Below are 15,011 nucleotides of genomic sequence, written 5' to 3'. Positions count from 1 at the left end.
GAAAATATAAAATATATTTATAATTATAATATCTAAATTTCAAAAATTTTAATATTGTAATTTATTATATATATTTCAAAATATTTTTTGGAAAACCTACTTTTTAATTTATCCATCATAACTCTAACAATTTCTGTGACACCGCCAACAACTGCTACTATTCACAAATGTAATGTTTGTGGATGATAGTAGCAAACCAATCGAAACCTAACTTTCACTAAACCTAAGAAATTAACAATATATTAAGTTTAAGTTTTAGTAGGTTAACATCAAATAAATTGTCTGAAATACTATGTATTGGCTACCATTTAAAAAAATACATTTAACCAAAAATATTTTAACATTTGGGTTTAGAGTTTAATGATTACTAGATTTTGATCCGCGCTTTCAAAGCGCGGGTTTATTTTTTTTTTTTTTCAATTGATAAATATTTAGTAAATGTCATATTTTCATATATTTGTATTTTATTTTATAAAAGACTTAAACTTTTTATCTTTATTTATCGTTTTTTATTTTAAATGACTATTTTTAAACTTTATTTCTTTAATGAATTAAGTTGGTATAACTCTGATAAATTAATTTTATTATGTATTTAATATTTTAATAAAAACATTTTATACTTTTAATAAAAATTTATATTTTTCAATGAAAAAATTAATTTTTTTTATGAATGCTTAAATTATATTAAGAAAAGAAAAAATAATAATTAAAAATAGTTGAAAAAAAATTATTTGAACTTGGACTCAAAGGCCCAAAGGAAAAAAATGTGAGAATTGGATCTGATTTCTTAATCGGTCCAAATGGCTCAAGAGAGATATGATGTGGGTTGGATCTGAAAAAAATGACCCAGTATAGATGTGTTATTAATATTACTTGATTGCCGTTAATGAAACATGTAATGTTAGTAAAAAAAATGGCATGCTAAAGTAAAAAGGACAATAGAATCATGCTTTAATAGTATAGATGTTTACGATTTAGTATATGTGGAGTTGAGTTTATAAAATCTTATAAATGATTATTAAATATTTAGAGAACTTATGAAAACAGTCAACATATAAAAATAAATTGGAAAAATGATATCAAGTTTGTGGTAAAATTAAAATTGCCTGGGACTAACGAATCTTTTATTGATGTTCTCCATAGTCCATACACAACAAACATTCAGACAGACTGGTTGGGTTACTTGTGTCTGGTTGGTTATTTGCTTGGTTTACTTCCTGAGTGTTGTTGTCAGGCATGTGTCGGCTTGATGAACACGAACATTTCTCCACCCTGTTGAGGTACGAATCCATGTCTGGTTGATTAAACTCTTGCCACAGATTATTCACTTGAGTCTTCTTGAAGAAAAAGAAGCTGAATTTCCCGAGGGTGAAAACACACATGGCAAAGGCAACAAGAAATAGAACCCAGAAACTGTCTACACCGAGCTGCCTAGATTTTGTAGAAGGATTTGGATCCGGGTTGGTGACAGGATCAGGGCAGGTTTCGTCTTTCTTTTTGAACCATGCTTGCTCAAGATCCCTCCCTTTGGTTGACTCTGCCACTTTTAGGATGGCCCTTGATACATCAGCAACCAGAGGTGATCCAATTGGAAAAACCTGCCAAAAAAATGGGAGCATTTAGTTTAGAAAGTTCCACAGAAGTTTTAATGGAGACAAGACTTACAAAGCCAAATCCATCAACGCTGAAGGGTTCTTCAACCACTTGATAAGTGCAGTATTGTCCAAGAAAGAGCCTCATATAGGGTACTTCCATGAAAGCTGCAGAGACACCGCCATTTTCTGGTCCTTTTCTCAATAGTTCATCGCAGTCGTCTGCGGTATCAAAGGGTATGAGGCTAGATCGAGCGAAACCTGCTTCTGTAAGTTTTCCAAAGATGAAAGACGTCCTTGTATATCCCACCTTTTCTCCTTTCTCAATCAAACTTCTCATGCTTGTTATGGTTGGATCAAGTTGTCTTGTTGTCAAAAGGGACGCCAAGCTGGCCGTGTAACTTTGGGTCAACACGAGCACAATAAAGTACCATGTGATAACAAGAAGCCTAGCTCCAAAGCTCAACACTCTTTCTCCTGCAAACCGGAAGAGTAAGCATTAATAAGGAAATTCATGATATATTCAGAATGATATACTGAGATGTAGAGAATTTACTTGGAGCAAAAACCATGGTAGAGAAGGCAAACCAGAAGATTGTACTAGCTTGGTACTTAGCTGGTCCGCGAAAGTCCGGGTTAATTCTATGTTCAACAAACCAAACAGTAAAGCCAATAAGGAAGAAGAAGAAAAAGGAAGTCATCCACAGTTTCCACGTTAAAGGCTTCAAGAAACTGATACTGTTTCGTTTAACTTGGTCTTCTACAGGGACAATCAACCCCATTCCTGATTTAGTGTAGGGAAACGTGAAGTCGACATAAGACGACCTATTTGCCAGTATAGTCGTATCTCCTACAACCGCGTCATATTTCTGATACAAAGTAAAGGAAAGAGAACATACTAACATGAATAATGTAATATCTAACTCGATAAAATAGTAAACACGATAAATTAATAAATTTTACTACTGTCAAATTACATCGGTTCACAATATATGATACAATACGATAAGATAAATAAGTGTTTTTTTTTGTAATGTATAGTCATATTTAAATCATAATAATAATTATATCTAAAATTTGAATAAATTTTTTTTTTGTCAGCATATTGTTTCTTTTTTATTTCAAAGGAATTCATAACTTATTTTTTTCTCCCCTCTTCAAAACATCTTAACATGATTTTCACATTCTATCATATATATATTATTTTTATACAGGAAATAATCTAATAATAACAATAGTAAAACCAAAATAATTATAAAATTTCATCAATCTAGCTATAAACCCTGAATACAATTATTCTCCTTCACATAAAACATGATTGAAATATATAATTCTAAAAAATATAAAATTGTAAAATAAAAACTCTATTAATTGATAAAATTTCATAATCCCAACATTATAGATTTATAGAGTTTTTACTATATATAAGGATAAACAATCTGTTGGGAAGTGATGGTCAAAACTCACCCCGAGATACACTTGGTAGACCAGGTCGTTGTGATCCCCGGCTGGTGTGCCATCAGATTTCTCGAAAGGAAAGAAATCATAGGAGACGTCATAAGGCATTGCTTCGGTCACAGCCTTAAAAAAATCTATGCAAAAACCTTTGACTTTTTGTGAATTTGTGATAGGATCCTTTTTGACCTCTACAAGATCGGTGTAACCAGTTCTCTTTGGAACTCCAATGCGTAACCTCTTCCCGTTTGTTGGGATCTCCCATCCTTTGGGAACAGAATTAGCCTCTCCAGGCCATATAATATGTTTAAGATGATCTTTCCAAGTGGATAAAGCTCCCACGCTTTGCTGTTCTTGGTCTAGTTTCTTCACAAGACCATTTTCTTCCGTCCAGAATCCTATAGACCTTTCTCTGGTTCCAATTACATTTACAATCTCAAGCACTGATGGTTGCAGCTGCCCCTTGAAAAAGCAAAAATCTCCGGCAAGTCCTTTGAACTGAACTTGTGAGAGTATCTGAATAAGCTTTGGACCGTATTGAGATAAACCAAGAGCTTCAAGTTCAGAAACATTCCTTCCAAGATCCACATTACTAAAAGTCATATTATTTGTTCCAGCTTCTTCAATGGCTATTGCCAGCGCGGTGGCAGCATCATAAGCCCACAATCCAAAAGCATTCAGCTCCACCTCTGGAAACATCTTCCTCCAACGAGCTCTAAACTTTTCAAGCTCTTTAAATTTTCGAACATAAGTTTTAACACCCAAAACCCCCTGCATAGCCTCAATGCCCGTCTCATTTATTGAACTTAATTGATCGGCAATTCCATTGGTAAGAATCCAGACATATCCTGCCTTCATTAAACCGATCTCATTAATTTTAGTGAAGATTCTCGAGGCAAGAGAAGTGGACATGTGGACAATAAACACTCTTGTGGGCATGGTCATCATCTTAGAAAGCTCCAAAGAGATTTCATGATCAGTGGCATTGAGAGATATTACAGAACGGTATGGTATTCGAACGTTGATCTCTTGCAAAGCATCAGTAAGATGTGGCATTATACCTTCACCAAACGTGTTGTCGACGTAAACAATGACAACCTCTCTCCACCCGAACAGCTTGATGATAGAACTTATGGCGTTTACTTGAAATGAGTCCTCATATGTAGCTCGGAAGAAGTATGGACTGCGAAGAGAAGTGAGAGAGGGACTTGTTGCTGAGTAGGAAACAATTGGCACCTGCGATTTTTGCCCAATATCAATCATAAAATGAGCTTGCATGGATGTCTGCGGCCCCAAAATCGCCACAACTTGCTTGTTCTTTATCAGCTTAAGAGCTATTACCACATCAAAAGGAAGAAAACATTGGTTGATTAGAGGAGGGTTGACCAAACATTAATCAAAAAGAAATATAGAAACAAGCATGTCATGACGAGGAAAGAAATATAGAAACAAACATTTTGACAACTATAATTAATTCGAGAATTTTTTTCTAGGATAGCTTTTTAAGTTTTTGTCATAAAAATAGTGTTCAATGAAGAAAATGACAAAATAAGTTTTATTAAAAAGTAAATTAATTTAGATTTAAGGTTTAGAGTTAAATAATAAGTTTTTGGGATATAGTTTCAAATTTTAGAAAAGAAAATAAATATTGAAAATTTTAAAATAAAAAAGGACTATTTTGTTTTTTTATTGAATGTTATTTTTGTGATAAAAACTTAAAAAATGTTATGTGAGAAAATTTCCCTTACTTCAAATAGAAGAACCTGCAGTACAACCATGAAATGTAATCTGTAGAACACGAGATCATAGCAATCAACTCAACCTACATATGTTTCAAAAGTCTTGTATCATCTATAAATTATTTTTATGGTTCAAGGTCATTCATGAACATGCATTATCGTTCGTCCCCTAAAATTTTGTTTCTCACTATCAGTGAGGTGTTCTGGTTGGATTGGTGATAGCAAATGTTTTGTTTCTTTGAAACTTTGATTAGCAAATGTTTCTCGATCAAGTTCTTATATAGAACATAGTATTTTTACCTAGTTATGTCATATTTGCTAGAATGAATGTATTCTTGATATAGATTTTGGAGATAATTTAAATACAAAGGAAGAAGAAAAAGATGATGTTGATCTTTTAGTGCACTTACAAGGTTCACATTAAATAATTTTCAATAACTTCAAGACACGCTTTGACATCAAAGGTCCATAAAAAACCTAAAAACCCCTCAACTCTTTAGCCCCGTAATGTTTGTTTTTTACATAAAACCCAAACCTCCTTTTGCTAACACTATAAGAAAACAAGGGATTTTTCTACGGCATTCCCAACGGAAAAAAAAATTCGGGAATTCCCAAAGAAATCCAGACGAAACCTAAAAATATGGCTTATAAATAAAAAGTTCTAGTTGTAAAACAAAATATACTATATTTGGAATATATTTTTTTGGAGAGAAAAACAAATATATTGAAACATTCAATTCTATTTTAGAGATTCTGTATTTAAGAAAAAATAGAATATATATATTTGGGTGAAAATAGAAATGTATATCGGAGAACCCATAAGACAAATAAGCAAGAAAATATTCTATTTTCACTATGCAAAAATGGAAATTCTCAAAGATACCACATTCATAATATCATTTTTTATGTTTACACTAACTGCTTTAACCTTATTTTTAATGAATGATAAAAGATACTTTATATCATTAGGGTTAACTAATAGACTTAAGATTTAGAGATGAATGGTGAAATAGAATTTTTAGAATGTGAAATTTATGATTCTAATAAATATATAAATAAATACTTAAAAATAGTTCCAAACATAATTTTTAATTTTCAAAAAGAATTAAAAAAAAACGAAATTTCAAAAAAGAAAATCAAAATAAAAATTATAAAAAGTTCGAATTTGAAAAAATATAATTCGAAACCATAATTTTTTTATTTAAATAATAATTTATTATATATGTAGAAAACAAAAGTATAAGAGTATTTGCCACTTAATGGAAAAAATATTTTCCCACCCCAAACGATTGGATTGTTAAGATAATGATTAATGAGCACGTGGTCCCAGGACCGGATCTCTGAGGTTATAAATAAGAACTTTGATAAAAAATTTTTTTTTAATAATTAGAAAACTTATATTTGTTTATACAACTCCCAAAAAAATTGGGAACAAAATCATATATTTATCCAGATCGGCCATGCGTGGTCCATTGGAGTTGGAAACAAGAAGCTTAAGAAAAGAGTCATTGAAATAAAAGAAATAAGTCAAATCCACCGGTTTTGTCTCGTCAACGTTCTACGTGCATGAAAATCTTGCTTTGATTTCCTAACCGCCACTTATTATTATATATGATTGATTGTCATCGGTCAAGTCAACCTTTAATTCATTCGTCAAAACATGACCGTTTGCTATTTAAGATTTAACTAGGTCAAGACAAGCGCAGGGTGAGAATCAGGGTGAGACGATTACTAAACCACAAAAGTTACATAATAATTCATGATATATATATATATATTGTTACATAATAATACATTTTAAATCTAAAAGGTAGTAAATGGATATCTATAGTAGAATAAAAGTACGTCAATACTAATCTCGAATCACGTAAAAAAATTGATTTTAATTACTTTTACCTTCAAACTCTAATTGTTGACATGATCAAGATGACTCCAAACACCAATCTACTATATAATGCTTCTTCCGTTTCAGTTTAATTGCTATTGTAAAATAAATTTTTCATTATAAAATAACTGTCATTTTAGAATTTTAATAAAAAAATTATTAACTTTATATGATATATGACTATTTATATTTCAGTTTATTTTTCTATTGGTTTAAATATGATATTAATGTATCATTAAAGATATTTTTGTTTAGAAAATATACAACTTTTTTTTTTAATTTGTGTTTACAAATTTAAACCAACAATTAAAATGAAACATTTTATCAAAAAAATTAAAATGATACAGAGAGAGTACAATACAATGCTTTTAACTTTTAAGTAGTACCAATGGCATTATTCATAATTAGTCTAGTGAAAAATGGTAGTTATAAATGTTGGCTGAGAAAACATGAGAAAGCGACATATCATCAAATGACACAGCTGTAACTAAAATAAAAGCAAGAATAGTTTTAAAAATTGCTTCTCCTTTTTCAATTATAAATAGTATGTTGTAAATATTAATGAATATGAATATGTCTATATAATATGCTATTTAGTTTGATGTAAACCATGGTCCAAAGAATATTAAGAACCGATAAACTAGAACAGAAATATTTATTCAGCTGTAGCAATGTATTAATGAACATGCTTGTATGGCTAACTGTATGATCAATTAGAACAGTTCATAAATTATATTTTCAACTCATATTTTTGTGTTCTTTCTCCAGACCAAGTTACACATTTGAACATTTAACAATTTCTTACGTTTGTATTTGACTGGTTTATGATTATGAGGGTTTTCTAGTGTGTTGTTTATGATTCTTTATAGTGGTCTAAATGATTATATAAAGCGATGAGGACAGTATAATAATAACGTGGGATTATTCTTTAATGAATCATAGTATTAATGATAAGTTGACTTTATATGAACCGGTTTAAGAGCATCTCCAAAAGAAACTCTATAACTCTAAATATAGAGTTTTTTGCTCTCCAAAAAGGAATTTCAAAACTTCAAATTTGAAGTTTTGAAGAGTGAAACTCCAAATATAGAGTTTCACTTTTCAAAACTTCAAATTTGAAGTTTCATTTTTTTATTTGCATTTTGATCCTTACAATTATACATCATATTTATAATTCTTTAATATTTTTTGTTTATTGTTTTAATCCTTAAAACTTTTATATCTCATAAATATTTTAAATTTGAAATTAAATAAAAAAATTTAAAACAAGATTTATAATATTTTAAAACTAGAATTAAACAACAAGAATATTACAAAAACCATAATACAAACTTATTAAAAAGACACATGAAGACATAATTATTACTCGAATTTAAATATTATAACAACACTAATAGTATGGTAAATTTGCTCCGGAACCTCCAAATTCTCCAAAATATTGTCCAAACAAATTTTGTGTAACCAAAGATGATTGTTGTTGTTGCTCTTGACGCATTTTTCGTATGATTCTTTTTTGTTCATATCGAATGTATTCACGAATATTAACATCATTGATAGAAGCTAAGTTTTTTAGCAATATTTTATTTTCCTCTTTTACTTCTTTAAAAGCTAACTTTTTTGCTTCATTTTGCAGTCGTAATTCAATCATCTCATGACCTTTTTCCTTGCTTGTTGTACTTTCGTTTAAAAGATCAAGGATTTTTTCGTTTGATGATATCAAACTATCAGTAGCCATATTGTGAGGATATCCGATTTCAACAATTTTTGGCTCATAATCTACAAATAAAAATAAAGAGAATCATTTCTTACTTCGAAATGCACTAGTTGATCATATATGGAAACATTATGGAAATAATTTTATGGAATAATGTAATATTTGCTTGCAGTTTAATATTTAATTATGTACTTTTATTTATAGTTTTATATTTTAGTGTAAGATTTTTTTAATTAATATTTCTGTAATATTTATATATATGTACTAGTTATTTATAGAAGTTTTATGAATTTACATCAACTATGACAAATATAAGGACCATAGTGTAAAATATAAATAATTTTGAAGTTAGGTTTGAAGTTTTACTTTTGGAGAAGAACACATTGAAACTTCAAATATAGAGTTTTTGAAACTTCAAAATAGAGTTTCTTTTTGGAGATGCTCTAAGGGCATAATCTAGTAATTTAAGGGCATCAGCTGGTTTAGTTGTTATTAACATACAAAAGCAAGGTTATTCTTTCTCAATCTTCCTCAATTAATAAATACTCCCTCTGTTTTCTTTTATATGTCGTTATAAATACTTTCACACAGATTAATGCACTAAGTGTATTTCCTTTCTTATCCTTCATTAATTGATTATTTTGTATACTAAAGCACGTGAAATAGAATAAATATAGGGTAACCATAGTCTTTTGTCACTATCATTTGCATTGTTTTCTGAAATACGACAAGTATATTGAAACATTTTTTTCTCTCCAAAACGTCTTTTAAAACAGAACGGAGGGAGTAAGGGACAATGATATAAAAAATTTCATTAAAAATTAATTCATTTTTAAATATAACTATATTTAGTAACTAATACAACGGCTTTTAGGGTCACCAAACAAATCTAAAAGTAGAAAGACATTTTTTGTCTCTTTCAAAAAGACATCTTTTGTCACTTTCAAAAAGAGAATTTTGTCATATATTGAGGAGAAGAAACTAAGCCTAATTTTCACATGTAGAATTTTAACAAACTAACAATAACTGTTAAAATTGACAAAAAGAAAACAAAAACTGTTAAAATATTTCTCAAATAAAAAAGACCAAATTTAGTTCAAAAAAAATAAAAATAAAAAAAGACTACGTCCTTGTTTCAACCAACCTTATTCAAATCCGATAGAATGAACGTTGTTAAGAAAATAAGAAAAAATACATATATTTGGTTGTGTATATACATATAAGGTACCTGCGGCGGCAGCACCAACAACGTCGTTTCTGGAGTCCGCAATGTTTGGAATAAGCCTTGTCTGAAATTGGGGACGAGAAGAGTAGAAATCGGCGAGAGACAAATTGATGCAGCGCATTTCAATGTCCGAGAGCACTGTTCCGACATCTGTTACAACACCCACATTGACTTCGGTTTTCCTATTGTTCTGCCCTCTGCTAAGTTCCACCAAGATGAAGATAGATATGAAGAAGACCAAAAGGCTCTTGTTTCTCTTCATCGTTCTACCTTTCGTTTACCAAAAGTATTGAAGTTTTTGTTTCCTCTTTTTTTGAGATGAATGTGCTTAAGGATGGGAATTAATGGACTATCCGTTGGTATGTACGGATACGGTGATATTATTTAATAGGTTTATGAGTTTCTGTTGACCTCGTTTAGAGCACTTCATCCCAAAGATGTAAAGAAAGTTCTTAAAATAGTAAAATAAAAATAATTATTAAATATTAGTTGGGTATTTCAAAACTTTAAAACTCTGTAACCCAATAGTTTCAAAATCTTTCTTTTTAAAATAAAACATTAACATGCAATTTTTTCATCTGTGATTCTTAAGTTGAATCATCTCTTAGGCCATCCACAATAGTTAGAGTCGATAATGAGTTTTTTTAATGAGTATTTTATTAAACAAATGCCAATAATCACTAAAAATATAACTAATGCAATAATTGTTTACTAAGAAGATGCCATGTATTCTAAAAGTCTCTCAAGCATTTGTTGAAGTCTCTCCGGGAACAATCGACTCTTTGTTTCTCTCTCCATTTTCCTCCACTTTTTGTTTTTTTTTTCTGAATTTTATATTCATTAGGCACTTGCTTAGGTATCTCGCGCATGTTCTTAGAGCACTAGTAGTGGTAGTATCTAAGACAGTTTCTTAAGCAATATATATGCTTGTGAGAGACCATTTAAACACTTATCATTTTATTATTTGTTCAATTTTGTTTTTGATTTAAAAATTAATTAGATAATTAAACTGTATAAAACATAATAGTATTATAGTAGAGAAAAAACTCTTGTGGTCTCTTGACAGATGATGTTGCCCTTAGAACATGGGCAGAGGCAGGCTCTGATCCAATCTCTCACAATTATTATAATAATAAAATCGAGTACGAAATGTAGAAAGAGAATAAAAATTAACTTTCTGACAGTTGAGAAACTTAAGCCAACGTGTTTATTTCTTATTAACTTAGAGCATGAGCATCAGTGAACCCCCCTTTGGGGTTTATCTTCTTAATTTTTTATTATTAAATTTTTTATTTTTTTCATTTTGATTTTTTTTTTTTTTTAAAAAAAAAAAAAAATTGACCAATCGCGGGCTGCCACATGTCGTGGGGCCCGCGCTACAGTGATGAACTTTAGGAGAGAGGGTATCATGCAGAAGAGGTGAGAAGGGGTGAGTTCATCACTTTTGCTTTTTTTAATATTTTTTTTTTTCGTAAAACGTGTGAACCTCCCCCTTGAACCTCCAATGCTCTTGCTCTTAGTTTTCTTTTGTTTTGAATTTTAATTACAAAAATAAATGATATAATTATTATATACATCAGGTACTAATAAGAAGGTATCTACCACTAATGATGCTCTTATATATCTAATATTCATGACAAAACGTAGCATATTTAACCACTAACATGTCGTGGCAAAATCAGAGCTTTCAGCCACATTAAGATACAATTTGAAATTGGTATGAACGTATAACCCCACATTTTCTTTTTGTGGCTTTTAGTTCATACAACAAAAAAATTGGCTTACAACCACGAAATTTGGCTTATAGCCACGAAAAACCATGGCTATAGCCGATTATTTTATTAGTGTGTTGTTCTGATCATCACTCTTTTTGTGACGAATACAATGCTTCAGTTTATTGATTTTTCTTCCTCTCCACTTGTTTATTTCTTGAAAGTTGAGCTGAATCACAGCCGCCTAAATGTCAAATTTACTATACGTACAAATGTAACGAAAACAGAATCTCAAACATACCAAACTTGTCTTTAACTTTAGTTTTGTGTGCTTAACTTTAGTCTCCAAGTCCAAGGCATAAATCAAGAGATAGACATGACACATCTTACGATAATGCAATGTAAATTATTACATGTTTGTTGTAGCCATGAAGGTGGCTCGGAAGTCCAAACAATCCACCATTGTGCATCTGCTGCTGATCGAGTACATGGAGTTCAAGGTTTTCATACGATTTGGGACTAAAACTGATGTTTTTCAAACACATGACCAGGCCAAGAACACTGCCAGACACGTTTGAAAGACTTCATGAGACGATTAATTATTTCCATAAACAAAGCTGTCTGTGTGGTAACAACAAGGTTGTGAGGAATAGTTTTGAAACATCTTTTTTTTATTAAGACGACTTGTGTTATCTTAACCATATCACCATGTCACAAGATACACAATCCAGAAGAATGGCTAACATCAGAGATCACATAACCTAAACCTAAACTCAAAGATAAGTTTGTTTAAGATATGAAAAAAAAAACAAAAGCAAGAGAATGTCTTAGGTAACCAAAGCAAGTTCAGCGCTCAACCCGGAGAGCCACAACCGGAAATGTGTTGAGGATCACCCCACTATTCTCTCTTGAGGTTCTCCAAACAGTCTTGATGTTCCCATTCACACCATACCCATCAGGAAGCTCTTCCGCACTTCCTTTGTATGGTCCATATTTATAGAATAATGTTACATCTTGTGGCCAATTGGTGAACACAATTGAGTTCCCACTCACACCACACCCATCAGGAAGCTCTTTAGCCGAGAATGAGACATTTCCCAAGCGTGCAATAACCAAAACACGGTCTCCCAAATCACTGACCTTGACCCATTTACCAGCCTCCTCATCTAGCCTGCTAACGTTACATGTGAACCGGTTAAAATCGAAGTCCCCAGACGGTACCATTACCTCAACCAGGAAAAGCTCATCGTCGCCAGATGGAACCAGAAAGTTTAAACCACTTTGTGGTAAGGGCATCAGGTCAGTCACCTCCAGCGAATGAGGGTCGATACCAACAACGGTTCTTCTGCTAAGAAAAGATACGTAAAATCGACCTCTGAAAGTGACCACATTCGAGCATAAAGTCTCTGAGAGTTTCTCAAACCGTTTCCACTTCATTTCCACACTTGTTAACACCATTAGCTTTCCATAATAGTAGTTGAGAAGCACAACGAATTCTCCTCCACGTCCTTCCTTGTAGAGCGGAAGAAACGCAACACCTCTGTAATCTTTAAGTTCCCAACCAAACATTCTGTACTGATGGCCTAGAGGAAAGATCTGGCAATCATTCATCTTCATGAAGGTTGGGTCAGATCCTTGAATCTTCACCTTCACTGAGCACTGAATAGAACATGGAAGCTCCTCTGACTCATCTCGTCCTATCCCTCCAAAGAAATACTCGGAAGGCGACTCAGCAGTAAGAGCTGGGACTCTGAAGAGGAAATAAGGGATCTTCCCGAGGATGTACGAGCCTTCTTCGTTTGTCTCGAGAGAGAGCTTATCGAAAGTGGGAAGAGAGTAACTGGAGCGTAAAAGGCAAGATGGAAAGGGAAACGTGGATCGCCACGAGGTGCAAACAGAGCGAGCATGAACAATATCGAAACAGTTCACATTGTCGGTGATAATCTCAAGTAGCTCTTTAGGGAGCTGAGACCAGTCTGGCAATAACGCTGATGATCTCTTCTTTTTAGCGGCAGGTTCTTCCATGTTTGGTAATGGAAACATACTGTTATTTTCGAAACTTGAACCCTAAACCCTAGAAAAGTAAAGAAGCCTAAAACCAGATAAAAGAGAAAGATATGTGTAAACACTTTTTAAACTGTGATGCTCTTCATGCGGTAACGACTTCTCTGAGTTCTTTTCCGTAACGGTCCGATTTTGAAAACCAACGAAAAATAAAGAAGAGATTGGTTGACCGAGATAATTGTTTCTTAGTTTGTGAACGATTCAAGTGGGAGAAAATCTCAATTTCTATTTTCTACAGATTTTTGGGATTACTACAACGGTGGAGATTGGTTAACTTCTCACAAACGTAATTTCCTTTTATTGAAGGAAACTTTCAGAAAACTTTTTAGCAAAAAAAAGAAAAAAAACTTGGGAAAATTGCCAAAAGAGAATAAAAAAACCAGGTTGTTGTCCCTTTGGTATAAAGCTAGTTTTGTCCATTTTTTCTCCTTTTTACCCTTTGTATTTCTGAAAACTAATGAAATAAATAATTTTGAGAATCAAAAAAATTATTAAAAATATAAACAATTAATAAAACATCCATATACACAAGCTGTTAATTTTGTTTTGTTCAAAAACTTGGTAAATAAGATTTTTAAGATACGTTCTACTAAAAGTAGAATGCGTCTTCAACATAAAATAGTATAGTAGAAAACAATTTCTAAAATAAACACGTTCATCTACTTCTTTTAGAACGTCCATTTTACTATTTACTAAATTTCTAAAAAAGAGGAATGTGCATTCTACTAATCGTAAAGGTATCCACTTTCCTTCCGAATGCATCTTCTACGTTTATAAAGTATTCTAAATTTTAGGGAATGTGTTTTCTACAATGTACTCTTACGTCTACTCAAAGTAGAAAATGTATTCAAAATTTTTATCATTCTTCTAAACTTTTAGAAGTCGCCTTCTACGGATAAGAATACCTGATTTTTTGCGAAAATTAATGAAATTTCAGTTAAGGAAATATTATAAAAATCTCCTAAAAATATTCTAACTTCCTAAAACGTGTTATGGTCGATTTTACTTGAAAAAATTAAAGAAAAAATGATTCTCCCTTCTCTTCTTCATCAATCTACGGTTTTCCCATAGTTTTTCTTTTGATTCTTCTCACAAACTCTTGTTCTCTATGATGCATATCTATACCGTTTTTTTTTTTTTCGATTGCCTTTCAATTTTTTTTTCATTTTTTCCATTAACTTCTTTTTTAAATTCAAATTAAATTTTAAATTGTGTTTAATTAGATTAAATATAGGGATAGTTTTGGGATTATGAGAAAAATTATACTATTGAGACAACTTTATGTTGGTTTTATACCAAAGAGACAACAACTTTGTTTTTTTGTTCTCTTTTATCAATTTTCCCAAAAAACTTTCAGAAATTGATTAACTAGGAAATTTCCTAAAAATGGAAAACCTTATTGTTGTTCATCTATATATATATATAGTTGGCTTTTTTCCTTCTTCTCATAAGTGACATGAGGGGTTTTCAACACGTGTTATCCATATTTTTTTTTTACATTTTAGGTCATTCTTCTTTAGATTATTGCAATTTTGCCAAGTATTTTCTAATGATGCACTATCTAATTTTTTCGCACTAATTGTTATCGTATGAAGTTTGATAATCTATTTTATTGTTCACAAAAA

At 31.4% G+C, this 15,011-nt stretch overlaps 1 protein-coding gene and 1 long non-coding RNA gene across 2 annotated transcripts; one reads left to right on the top strand and one right to left on the bottom strand.

The window, feature by feature from the left end:
* The first annotated feature begins 167 nt into the window (after positions 1 to 167).
* LOC117133504 lies at positions 168 to 14,401 on the top strand. Its single transcript, XR_004457354.1, has 3 exons — positions 168 to 178; positions 815 to 821; positions 13,726 to 14,401. It is a non-coding gene; the product is annotated as an uncharacterized LOC117133504 (long non-coding RNA).
* On the bottom strand, positions 9,730 to 13,718 carry LOC103864585 (F-box/kelch-repeat protein At1g64840-like). The gene has a single exon (XM_033289839.1). The coding sequence runs from the start codon at positions 13,363 to 13,365 to the stop codon at positions 12,169 to 12,171; it is 1,197 nt and encodes a 398-aa protein (XP_033145730.1). The 5' UTR covers positions 13,366 to 13,718; the 3' UTR covers positions 9,730 to 12,168.
* Positions 14,402 to 15,011: the final 610 nt, after the last annotated feature.

The sequence above is a fragment of the Brassica rapa genome, chromosome A04, assembly GCF_000309985.2.
Source record: "Brassica rapa cultivar Chiifu-401-42 chromosome A04, CAAS_Brap_v3.01, whole genome shotgun sequence".
Lineage (NCBI taxonomy): Eukaryota > Viridiplantae > Streptophyta > Magnoliopsida > Brassicales > Brassicaceae > Brassica > Brassica rapa.
The sequence above is the reverse complement of the archived record's forward strand: the minus strand, read 5'-3'. Positions and strand labels throughout refer to the sequence as shown.